Here is a 13800-nt window from a genome sequence, read left to right on the forward strand (position 1 = left end):
GAGAGAGAGAGAGAGAGAGAGAGAGAGAGAGAGAGAGAACCGACAATCGAGGAAGTTAGGTCCACTTACCGATGACGAAGATGCCGATGAGCCGAACTATCCCAAATTCCATATTGTTGTAGTTGAGGAGGACGTTGGCTAGATGCGCCGCTAGAAGGGCGTAAACGCCCCCGCTCGCCCCGACGAGATATACGTCCGTGTCGAACACCGACGTGCCCAACGAACCTGAAAGCACAACAAACGTGACCTCTTTACGCCGTTCGCCGCACGTATATTTTTGTTTTCTTCCCTTTTTTCGGGTTATCGACTTGGCACGTGTTTATTTGCCGTTTCTCCTAACAGCGGCGATAATAGGATAATACTCCGGGAATAAGGGAGACTAGAGACGATGGCCGGATGATTGTGTGACAAATTAACGCCGCGGTTTCAAATGACGTCTGCGACACATCCTTGTATACTTATGAGGAACACTAGGCAACTCAACAATTCAAAAAAATCATGAAACTTTATGGGCAAGTAGAGTAGTTCATCCGTAACACAAAACTATTTTTTGCTCGTACGGAATTACAGTTTTAGAGGGTGAAAAACCTTTTTGAAAAAATCGGTTTTTTTTTTTTGAAGCGAATATCGTCGAAACTATGAAAGATAGAAAAAAGTTTTCGTGAAAATTGAATGATTTCAAGAGTACTTTAAAACTATAATAAAAAAATTTGTTTATTTGTAAATTTATTGTATACCTCCAACTTCACCACAATCTTAAAAAAAATTGCTTATTATAGTTCTAAAGTACTCATGAAATTATTCAATTTTTACTTTGGAAAATTTTTTCTATCTCATAGTTTCGACGATATTCGCTTCAAAAGAAAAAAACTGATTTTTTTTCAAAGGAACGTTTCACCCCCTAATTCCGCACGAACAAAAAATAATTTTGTGTTGCAGATAAATTACTGTACTTGTACACATAGTTTCAGAATTTTTTGAATTTTTTAGTTGCTTAGTGTTTCTTGTTAGGTATAAGAAGTATATGAAGCGATTTGAAGAACTTAACACATTGAGGACCAGATGTACAGAGAATTCAGCGTAATGGTCTGCATGCTTTTGGAGACGCTTCCGACAATTTAAAGAAAAAGTTGTAAATTCATCTGTTTCATGAAAGCTACTACTTGCAATAAAAAAATTAGAAAGTAACTTTTTTCTTAAAAAAAATCAATGTTACTTTGAATTTTTTAAGTGACTTTACGCAATTTCTTTTTATAATATACATATTTTTTCATAATATTGTAAGGAAATATTAACAATTTCGATAACCAAATATAAACGAAAATTCGAATTAAATGCTTCAAATCGACCGCCACTTTGATATCGCCATGTTTGTTGAAAAAAATTCCATGGCATATTTTTTAAGTTAAAGTATCGGCAACACGTTTTAGTCACTTTCTCGAGCGATATTAACACGTTTCTATGGAGAAAATAACGGAAGAAAAAATTAGCCCTAAAAACATACTTTTTAAATTTTATTTTGCAAAAATTTTGCATAAATTGCGATTTTGTTTCAACGCTATTTAATAGAGCGACATCGAAATTGATAGGAATAGTACTTTTTATAAACAACAGACCTCATTTCCGTAGTAAAATAAATGGTTCAAATCATCGTAAAATTTCAGCACATTTGGGCGTTAATGGGTTAAAAATGACTACTAGACTATTAATAAGAGGAGGAAGAGAAAGATATATATATATATCGAAGCGTGAGGTTAGTTAGGTGGCGTAGTTAGTACAGCAGTCGCCTTTTTCTTTTCCTTTACACACTTTTTTATACTTTTCTTATATATAATCAAGCAGATTTGCTCGTGCAGCAAAAGGAAATCATGTGTGCAAGTAATCTTCATCCGAACTCCAAAAGTTCAAAATTGCATCAGAACACCGAAAGTCCTTCGCATAGTTCTCCTAAAGCAGAGGGGAGACTGGAGCAAAGTATTACGTTTTTCAGAATTTTGAACTTACTCTCAGACAACTAACTGTTGTGGTTGACTGTACAGATACGATAAAGATAAGCTTCCTCTATACTAATTATGTTTTATGGCCTCAACGGTCATGTAAACCGTATATTTTGTTGTGCAACCATCTGTCATCTTGTTTTGGTACCAGATTAAGTTGGATAACAATCTTAGGTATAAGAAGGCTACATGTAAAATGTCTATCCTGATTAGTAATTCCCGGATTTCTGCGAGAGATCTCTGTAATCCCTCGTACTGATCCTTAATTATAGGCTAACTTTACTTCGTCCGTCCATATGTTCGATTTCAATCATTTTATGAATGAAAATTGCTCTTATTACTTAAAACAGTGTGTCATACGTTTGCGGAAAACTTTATTCCAACTATAACATGTCACTTAAGTTTGTTTACTCACGAAGAATATTAATATTAGAATATTGATGCGAAATTTCGAGATGCTCAAAGAGATATTTGACTGTTCCTGAATCGGTTTCTCTATTTTTTAATTGTAATATTGCTCTGATTTTAATAGAACTCAGGAAGAAGCAAATATTCTGAACACCGTTTTACATCATGATTTTATTTCCACTATTCTGCTCATGAGAAATACATAAAGAAAGCACTTGGCCGACATACTCTTTCGGTTAACTAGATTCGATCTTCTCTACAGCTGATGAATACAACAGTAATGCTTTTTGAAAAACTTCTCTACAGTTGTTGAATACAACAGTAATGCTTTTTAGTATGATATTCATTAAAATATAATCTTTTATGAAGGGATATACAGGCAAACGAAATATACAAGAGTACTACGTTTCAGTCTTTTCAAGAAGTTAATTGTGACTTTCCGTGACGTAAAGTTTCCGGTTACTAAAGCTTTAGAAATTAGATGTTGATTCACGTCTCTGATTCTCTCTCTCTCTCTTTCTCTCTCTCTCTCTCTCTCTCTCTCTCTCTCTCTGTATTAACAAATATTGTTCATTTTATAAAAAGAAATTATAAAATATGGAAAGTCGTGTTCTTATTGAATGCTACACATATGTGGAGATATGAGACGAAATCAAGAGAGAGAAAAAAATAGAATAGATGAAAAATGTCTTTTAATCGTATTAAGAGGTTAAAGTAGGAATATAGGTTTAAAGCAGGAATAGATACGATTTCAAAACTACGCTCGTTGATTCGATACCGAGGACGGTATTTTGAAAGTGTCCAATTCCATTTGAAAAATTGCGAATTTAGGGGACGCGATCGGGACACGCTCTTCCAGGATTAATCGAATATTACATTTCCCCCGGCCACAGCGACGTTTAGTATCGAAATGGAAGAGTCACAAAGTGGGAGAAAAGTTATATTCTTATTCATTTGCGGAAACTCCGCGCCGCCTATAGCCCTTCGATTCACGGACACGGGGGATTACGTAATGAACGAAATTTTCCGAGGAGAGCGAGAGACAGAAAGGGAGAGCGCCGGCCGTTCTCTCTCGCGAAGCTGAGTTTCTCGCCGACGGAGTTTCAGCCACTGTCTGTCTGAGCGGGAAACGCTCGTTCCCGAACAACCACGAAGTGCGGAGAGGAAATTTTCCGCTCTCGTCGCCCTCGGCGAATAAAATAAGAATAATATTCGCGCAACAACTCGAAAGTTCGCACGGCCCCGCGCTCCAATTTAACGGCGCCAAAAGCCCTCTCTCTCCCGTTCCTCCCTCTCTTTCTCTGCCACTCTTTCTTTCTATCTCTCTCGTTCGCTCTCGCGCCCTCTTGCCCTTGCCCTCGCTTCCTGCAGTTCGCGCGGGAACATCTGTTGCGCCGCGCGTAATGCAGAAAACGTCGCTCGTTGGGTGAACGAGTGAACATCGTAGGAGGAATTAGGATATGGCGTATAAAGTACTTCTTCCGTAAGGATACACGTCGCACGAGTCTCGCGAACTTTTCTGCTTCGTGAGTATAAACGAGCGGAGGGAGACGGAGTTTCACAATCTCGCCATATTTTTATAATTAAATTAAGCGAGAGAAACTTTAAACTGTACAATTGAGATTAGCAAGATATGAGAAATGCCTATATAGAGAGAACGATTTGGTTGAATCAAATAAACACTTCTTTGGAATGATCCAAACGAATTGTTTCATTGATCGAACAAAATTTTGTTTGACGCAATAAAAATATTTATTTTCGGCTTAGTTCGAAAGAAATATTTTTGTTGTGTCAACTAAAAAATTTGTTTAGAATACTCCAAAGAAACGTTTATTTGATTCAACAAATTGTTATCCCTGTGTACACAGAGAGAAGATTATAATTTTCTCCTTTTTGTATAAATTTTTTTTAATTTGAATTTTTCATGTTTTCTAGTAATGTAAGGATAAATTTAGAGATTATCCTTCTAAAAGGGACATAATAAGTTTCTTAGTGCACAGTATATAAATTGCAGTGTGTTCTACTGAAACATTTAAATAGAATTTAGAATTTAAGTAGAATTTATTCTTCTAAAAGGAATATAGTAAGTTTCTTACTCCATAATACATACATTGCAGTTCTGCTAAAATATTTAAAAAGCATTTATTTAAAAGAAAGAAAACAAATAATTTCAGATCGTCGATATATTCCTCGGTAATCAAATATTATATTTTTACTATAAAATAACTTTAATAATAACTGCTATAAAATTACTTTAATTTAGAATAAATTTAATTATTTCAATAATAACTATATTATATAATATAACTGTATTATTTTAATAATACTACAACGTTACTTTGATTTAAAATCACTTTTTAATTACTTTAATAATAATTACTAGAAAATTATTTTAACATTACAAAGCTATTTATGCATTATAAATCCCAACGTGTAAGAGCTGGTCGGTATTTTTGTACGTCGTAAATCTTCACCCTCTGCACAGAAAAGAAGGTTTGGTTGAATTAACCAAATATCTGGTCGAATATGAACGATCCAGAAATTCCGAAATTTTAAAGTAACCTGATTTCTATTTAAGTTAACAAGATGTTTGGTTGACTTAAACAGAATTCGGGTTACTTCAATTTCTGGATCGTTCATATTCGACCAGATATTTGGTTAACTCGACCAAACCTTTTTTTCCGTGTGGCAAGCGAGATGTGGCAGGGAGAGTAAACGAAACGTGTAATCCTTCGAGATATGCGCGAAACGCAAGACGAACGAACACGCCTCCCATCTATCCGGGTCCCGTTCCTTCGTGCTCCATTCTCTGCTTATGTACTTATGTCCATGGTGGACGCGGGTTGTCCACAGTGGCTCCGGCCATTTCGTCGATTCGCGAACGTCGGCGACACAAAGCGCTTCCGGCTGTGGACTAGTGCCGGTTATTAGAAACGGAATTAGGGGCCTGTCTCCGAGTACCTACCCCGTAATTTGACAGACTGCCCACGGCGCATGGATGCAGGGAGTCCGAAGCGCTTCGCTGCAACATCCGAAATGCGTGCTAACGACGAGAAGTGGTCGATACGCGCGACGCAACATTCGAAATTACCGGGTGATGCGATCAACATCGCTAAGCGTGCACATTTCCCGACGACAAATCGCTCTTGTCTGTCATACGCGACGATCCATTTTTCTCTGTCGGCCAGACGTCTTTGATTGAGATTGAGATGTTGGATTTTGCATGAGATAATTTCGCAAGAAAAGAGAGACTTTGTGTTTTGAAGAGAGACGTTGATTCATGAAAATCACGGCGACATGTCACGCTAAGGGGAAGCTGGAAACTTCACCGACAGAATACTGACATATTGAATTTTACTGCAAAGTTTACGTCCTATTGCTTATACAGAATTACAAATGCTTTTACGCAATGAAAGTATGTAAAATAGATAGAAGCATTGCTCAATATATAACAAAAACAAAGAAAAAAAGATCTTAAATGTAAAACTGTCAGCGTAATATTCGTCTATTCCAAAGTTCCGCAGTTTGTACATATTCTCTTAACCCTTTAAGTGTCATCTACAATGAGAACTGAAGCCGTAAGACTTAAGCTTTAAGCCCCAAGCCGTAAGAAATTGGCCAATCACAGTCGATTATTTTTCTTATAATTGACTGTGATTGGTCAACTTCTTACGGCTTAGGGCCTAAAGTTTAAATTTTATGGCTCAAGTTCTCATTGTAGACGACGCTTTATAAGCCACTGGTACATAAGTCGTACCAGCAGCACAGAATTAACTGAGAGAATCGGGAGTGGTTCTAAACGCATCCTTGAATGGTCACTGGTACAACAGTTATAGCGATTGATATTTCTTATCAAAAATGTGTTTCAGTCTCAAAAATGATGATGATTAAAATACTTCTAAGGACTATTTTAATGAAGCTCAAAAGAAGAAACTCATTTGTCATATCCAAGGAGTTTTGCCCTATAAAGGGTTAAAATAATTCAGTGAAAGCAGTGAACATATACTGATTATATATAATATATACTGATTTGCAGTTACAAGTATAGAAAGTATACCACTGAAACTATTCAGTGCTATATTTATACTAATATCAATAATTATTCACTGATTCATTTTAAGAGCGTACCGAAAGTATGGTACAGAAACAGAAAAATTTTGTAGAACATTGCTGTACCTTCGCATCTGAATTCAGAAGCCTAAGAATATACGAAAAGTTTACATAGAGATTTCTACATATATATGCGTGGTTAGATTTCGGTTAAATATATGGTAAAACAAAGCAACATACATTTAACTAAGTTCTATGTATAAGTTCGAAAAGGATGGCGTGATTATATTAGTGACAATCCTCTTTGCGTTATCGACATTTTTCAAATTCGCCATCCACTTCACCATTCTCTTAATGTAAGTCAAGTGTCAACCGTCATTTGCAAAAGTAGGTTTATTCTATAAGTAGAATGATAATTATTACTTGCACACATAATTCCTTTGAGATACGAGCAAATCTGTTTAATTATGCAAAAAATTTTGGTTACTTAAAAAAGAGACAAATTTTCGGGCAAAATAGACTGAATGGAAAATCGAATCCAGGCGACTACTCTGCCAACTGAAGTGCTACCCAAAAAATTCCACACATACTTCGATATATATCTCTCTCCCCTCCTCTCTCTTTCTCTTCTTAAGCGGGTCTTATATCTGAAAACAATGGAATATTAATTTTCCTCTGAATATTTTACATTATATTGGTTACACAGAATTCCAAATACTTTCGCAAGTAAAATATTTTATCATATTCGTCACGTATTAAATAATGCTCCTCTTAATTCTTGCACATATTTTTATTGCATAAGAATATTTGTGATTTTGTGCAACCAACGCGTAACGTAAAATTTTCTATAAAATTTTCTTTCAATATTTTGCCAGTAGACTTTTCAACAAGAGTATGGCATCCACTTAAGAAGAGAAAAAGAAAGATGTATCGAAGTGCGGGGATTAGGCAACCTAGCCGATAGGTTGCTCGACAAGCGAAAGGTCGCGGGTTCGATTCCCGGCCCAGTCTGCTATGCCCGATATATTTTCTCTCATATTCTTCTACAGCTTCTCTTACAAGTTGATTCAGCAATCTAAAACTAAGATATTTTATGATCTACTGGGTTTACTCTCTTGACAATTAAAATCACTAATAAGAGAGAAATGAAAGAAAAGAGAATTCGTCAAAGCGTGTGGAGTTGTTGAGATAATTTAGTTGGCAGAGCAGCCCCTCGGATTCGATTCCTTCGTTCAGTCTATCACGCCTCATAATTCTATTTCCTTCTCTTACATAACCAAGCAGATTTGTTCGCACAACGAAGGAATTATGTATGCAAGTAATCGTCAATTTACTCATAGAATAAACTTATTTTTATTGATATTATTTTAGTTATTGCAGCAAATTTTCTCGTTAACAAGGAGTATAGTAAAATTTCTGCGTTATCACGCTGTCATATTTTAGAATTGCGATTCGCGTATATTCAAAATTTCGTTTTCGTAACTTAACTATATCGATTTATCGGTATCAAAGATAGCTTATATTTTCAGAGACGGCAATATCGATTGTCGTGGAATTATTCGTGTAAAACAAGACAACGAGCAATTAAACATTTATGCAACAAAGATTTCATTGGTTTTGTAATTCCGTATCTTGATTTGGAAGGTTCTGTCGAAAGAAATGAATAACAATTTATCAATGTACAAAGTGTTCAAAAATAATCTTCGATGCTCTCGTGGAAGCATAGTACGGATTAAGGTGAACGTCCATACCATTTTGCAATAATTATCGAGATATTAATTAAGTAAGATTTGTGAATAATCACGCGAGATATGATAGATAAGCTGCAGTGGCGACATCTGCCGTCGCGTGCTTATACATTACGTCAAACTAGTGAACTCAACCTATACTGGAATGCTTACTGCAATGCTTAGAAACGCGCGAAAAGAAAGAGATAAAGTTGCTGAAGGCATCGCTTCTTTCCCTGTCTAGTTATTTGATTGGTTGAAAATTTCTATGCTCTTTTCTGCTTACAATTATCCTTCACAGAAATATTTCTTTCTATTTTGACTATGTTCCGAAATTTACTGCCAGTACTGGAAATCTATAGTTTATGTCACGTATATTATAAATTTTCAGTACTGGCAATAAATTTGAGAATGCAGCCTTTATAAAGAGGTTATGAATATCGTCTCTAAACCCAAACCGTTCAAGCCGATGTTTTCAGATCGAACAGTACAACAATAGAAAGAGAGAAAACGGTTCCTGTTTTCCCTTTCACTCGGCCCGTTTCTTCCCATTTAACTAAACATTCCAGTATGTATATAGTTTACTGGATCAAACTGAACAAAAAAGTTCTCTACCTTTCCCTAATAACTTTGTAAATTTTTAGTTACTAATTAGATAACATTAATATATTATGGATAGTTACTAATTAGATAACATTAATATATTATGGAGCGACTATTCGCCAATCTCCTTTAATTAATAATTACAAATCTACAAAGTTATTAAGAAAATGGTAGACGATGGTAGACTTTTATCTTATCTGCCATATCTCGCATGATCATTCACAAATCTTCCTTAATTAATATCTCGATAATATTAGTTTACAAAAACAATTTTTTTTAATTATTTTGAATTAGACAAGGTGTTTCTTATAGATTCTTGAACGCCAAAAACGATTCCGCAAAACAAATTTTACTAGCACGTCAGATTTCCATGAATGTAGAATTTCATGAATGTATTGTTCATCCCCTTTAAAATACATTTTTTTATTTCAATATTTTACTTTTTAGTCAAGTTATATCTTACTTTTTAGTCAATTAAAGCTAAGAGCCATCTCTAATATAAATGCTCTCTATCTCTAATATATAATAGCTCCTAGCTTTAATCCTTCATAACCTGACTAAAAAATAAGATATTGAAATAAAATAAATGCATTTTAAAAGGGATGAACAATACATTCGTTCTTTCTAATCAGAATTTCAAGATAACGTTACTCTTTCTTACAAAAAAACATCAAATATCGCAAAAAATCTGTTTCTTACGTATTAAAGCTCAATTATTATGGAAACTTGATGTGCTGATAAAATTTGATTTGCGGAATCGTTTTCGATATCCAAAAATCTACAATAAACACCTTGTTTAATTAAAAATAATTTTTGGCTCTAAACAAGTGTAATTATTGCAAATATCACAAAACGAAATATCAAAGCGATGCGAATATTACAAACAGGACTTTTATATTTACCTAAATCAGTACTATATCTTCACTTCGAAAGAGCTTCGAAGGTTATTCTGGGACATTCTGTAGAAGTCAATGTTGATTAACCCGTAGAATACAACCATGAGTCTTTCAAATTCAACAGATTTTTTTCTTAGAAGTTTCTTGAAGTGTCGAAGAACCCCCCACTTCTAATTCCGTCCTAATAAAACTCGGTAGTGGGAGGATGTTCGTTCTATAACTTGAAAGAGTATTCATGAATTTTTGCAGATTTTTTAAATTATTGTAAGCGGTTGAAGTAATCATCGGACTTCAAAGACCCATGATTGTATCAAAGTGGTGCCTTTTTCATATTGTGTTGTATTCTCTTAAAATGAATCAGTCAAACATCACTGAAGACAGTAAATATACACTGAGTGCAGTTATAAGTATAGCATTGAAAATGCTCAGTGCTATACTCATAACTGATATCAGTGACTATTCACTGATTCACTTTAAGGTATTAACTGATATCAGTAACTATTCACTGATTCACTTTAAGAGATTAAGGATTAAAGATTGATGCTACGTAATATTTATGTGAAATTGTAATAAGAATCACTTCTTTTGAGACCGTTCATTTGCCGCATTATGCGACAGCACCGCGATAACAGCCAATGCACGCGTCCTCGGGCAACTCGGCGCAATTCGCGCGTTTCACAGTCGTGTACGGCTCGCAAACGCGTAGCGACCGAGCGAGCGCGTGCAGCCTCGTGCAACAATTTCAACCCCGGGAGCAACGGTAATGCATCAGACACACGATCGCGCTAGTTAAACATTAATATCGGCCGGCGGACGGGCGGATGGACGGGCAAACGGGGGCGGATGACGCTTCGAGAATCGATGCGCGGCCGCCTATATATCGTGGGAAATGAGCAAGGACATTAGTCGCTTCCTAGGTGGAAATGGAAGCGGAGGCCGGCGGTGATTCGGCACGTCTGGAGCCGACGGGCACCACCTGGCGAACCTGACCGATTGCCCTTCGCGAACCCGACCGCCGCCCCCGGGAGGAACCTTTGATCCGTTCTAAATTACAAGCGACGTCACGCCGATACGTCGCCGCATCGTATCCGACGACCACGAAGACGAAGACGACGCTCCGAGAAGACGGTTGTCGCCGTCTATTAAGACTGTCGCTCGTAATCCTCCGCCGTATGCCGCCGTACGCCTCACCTGTGGACTCCTCGAGCAATTCGGAGTACGCTGACCATCCATAACAGTCTGAACCTTTACTAGATCTAGGGTCACCGCAGAACTCTTCGACTATATATACAGGGTGTCCCATTTTAAATTACGCACCTGAATATCTCGTCAGGGGAGCCACCAATCCGAAAATAACCCTTACAAAAGTTGTTGGGTTCGAAGGGGGACATCGGATGGTGATTTTCAATTTCACCTTGACCTTGACTTTCAAGGTCATTTGAAGGTCGAATCGAATTTTTAAATAGAAACTCCTATTTTTGACCCCGGATTCGGAAAGAGCGCAAAATTTTACGTTTAGATGGGTACTTGAGGCCCTTCTTTGGAATGACTTTCAGAAGTTATTTCAAGGACAAAATATTTGAAATTACGCACCTGAATACATATCTTGTCGGGGAGCCACTAATCCAAATAACCCTTACAAAAGTTGTTGGGTTCGAAGGGGGACATCGGATGGTGATCTTCAATTTCACCTTGACCTTGACCTTCACGGTCATTTGAAGGTCAAATCGAATTTTTTAAATAAAAACTTTAAAGTTATGTTAAGAGTCGAAATGACCTTTAAAAATCATTTCAAGGTCGAACCGCTTACAAGTCTAGCATGACCTGAAAAGCAAAATTGATCGTGGTTTGTTTTTTAAGATATTTGAATTAGTAGTCATTCGTATAAAATAAAATTGTTCACATCAGAGCCTGCGTTCATTTCCGAACCCAACTTTTGTAAGGGTTATTTTCGGATTGGTGGCTCCCCTGATGAGATATTCAAGTGCGTAATTTAAAATGGGACACCCTGCATATTATGTCCACAGTATATTCGTGCTTCGAGATTGTTCGTCACTTAACTCTTTAAGTCATAATGTATCTTATATAATACACCTTTTTTAAGGCCTTATGCCACCCTGAAGATCTTAAAATCATGCCTACACAGAGAGAATCAAATAAACACTTCTTTGGAATAGTCCAAATGAATTTTTTAATTGATCGAACAAAATTTTGTTTGACGCAACAATAATATTTATTTGCGGCTTAGTTCTAAAGAAATATTTTTGTTGTGTCAATCAAACCATTTGTTTGGACCATACCAAAGAAACATTTATTTGATTCGATAAATCATTCTCTCTGTGTAACTTTGATGATTTTTTGTGAGTAAATAAATTGTTTTATTATAATTGTTTTACACCTGATTTTTCAGAACGCATTTCAGGAATTTTATTAAATAAATTGTAAGGGAAGTGATGCAGTGATTAATAGGAATACAGTGATTAGCATATCGGGACATTTAAATGGAAAACAGACTAATTACTATCACCGAATATGCTGTTATTAATAATAAAGGAGAAAATGGTTCATAGAAGAGCAATCGGTAAAGTTGCAATATTGATTAACTCATTAGGTTACAATCAGAGGCCGCCAATATATTGATGTATGGGGACAATGCATTTACCTACTTTAAAACTACTTAATTTTAAAAATATTGATATTTTTCATGTTTTACATCGACGCTTTTTCTCACTTTATACATGAAATTCTGTCCGTGGTTTTATTTGATTCTGTACCGGCATTTTTTCTCAAACTCTCTCATCCGTTGCTTTACCTTATGATCGAACAAAAACTAGTGAGTTCTATAAGCTCTACAATGATATCTTTGACTCACGCTTATAATATATTCTTATAACTCTCAAGAAATTTGTGGCTATATTTATTAGCAAATATTAGAAACAACTCAATAACAGTCCACATGCGACGAATATCATTAGCTGATACATATAATACAAGTACAATTGATAGTCACTAAATATTTCATTCCTTTAACAAGTTAAATATTAATAGTTACCAAATATTTCATCAAACAGAATTCAATTATTTCATAACACTTACGATAGTAATCATCAAATACTTGGCAACAGATGTTACGTATTTGGTAATTATTATTAAAATCTTCATTTGACTGTAATTGAAAGTCCTTTGTACATGAAATCTGCTCTGTATTTGATTATTATTTTCATGAAATAGTTACTAAATTTTTACTTAAGGGGGCAACTCGATTTTGAGGCCTCAAACTATGCGGGCGACAAATCCCAAACTTTGTATGGTTATTAAATCATATTTTATTAAAACTTTCTAATTTTTACAAGCAGAAATAATATGTAAAATTATAGTTATAATGATATGCGCGCAAGGTGTTGATTTTCATGGTCACCATAATTGCGAGTCTCTCCGTGGTCTAAAACAAAAAAGCAAATTAATAAGGAAATTAATCTACAAACTTACCGCTATCGTCTGAAGTATGGAAATGCAAAACGAACCAGTTTTCAAGTAATTTAAGGCGTATAAACATAAAATGTTTAGTCCATTTTTTAAATTTTATGTTTATACGCCTTAAATTGAAAACTAGTTCGTTTTGCATTTCCGTACTTCAGACGATAGCAGTAAGTCTGTAGATTAATTTTCTTACTTGCTTTTTTGTTTCAGATCACGGAGAGACTCGCAATCGTGGTGACCATGAAAAACACTTTGCAATATTATAACTATAATTTTACATATTAGATGTACAACTTTGCTTCCGCCGTTTTTTTCCCAAAATTCGAGACTTTATTGTAAAAAAACTGGTTATACATTTATGATTCAAAGTATTGTCCATCGCTGGCCACTACTTTCTCCCATCTTTCGGGCAGCGTACGAATCCCGCGTCGAAAAAACTGGTCATCTTTTGAGGCGATCCACGAATCGATCCAATTTCTTACTTCTTTATAAGACCGGAAGTGCTGGTCAGCCAGGCCGTGTGCCATTGATCGAAACAAGTGATAGTCAGAGGGAGCAACGTCTGGAGAATACGGCGGGTGGGGTAGGACTTCCCATTTCAACGTTTCCAAGTATGTCTTGACCACTTTCGCAACATGG

The 13800-nt window shown here is 35.8% G+C and overlaps 1 protein-coding gene across 3 annotated transcripts in view; it reads right to left on the minus strand.

Annotated features, from left to right (window-relative positions):
* The window catches only part of LOC116845667 (protein rhomboid), a 561105-nt gene that overhangs the window by 20476 nt on the left and 526829 nt on the right, over positions 1-13800 (minus strand). For all 3 annotated transcript variants that reach the window (XM_032818659.1, XM_032818660.1, XM_032818661.1), the window contains exon 5: positions 70-225. In XM_032818659.1, the coding sequence (XP_032674550.1) occupies positions 70-225 (156 nt within the window). The remainder of the gene's footprint in view (positions 1-69; positions 226-13800) is intronic.

The sequence above is a fragment of the Odontomachus brunneus genome, unplaced genomic scaffold, assembly GCF_010583005.1.
Source record: "Odontomachus brunneus isolate Ranch 3 - 2012 unplaced genomic scaffold, Obru_v1 Obru_scaffold_055, whole genome shotgun sequence".
Taxonomy (NCBI): domain Eukaryota; kingdom Metazoa; phylum Arthropoda; class Insecta; order Hymenoptera; family Formicidae; genus Odontomachus; species Odontomachus brunneus.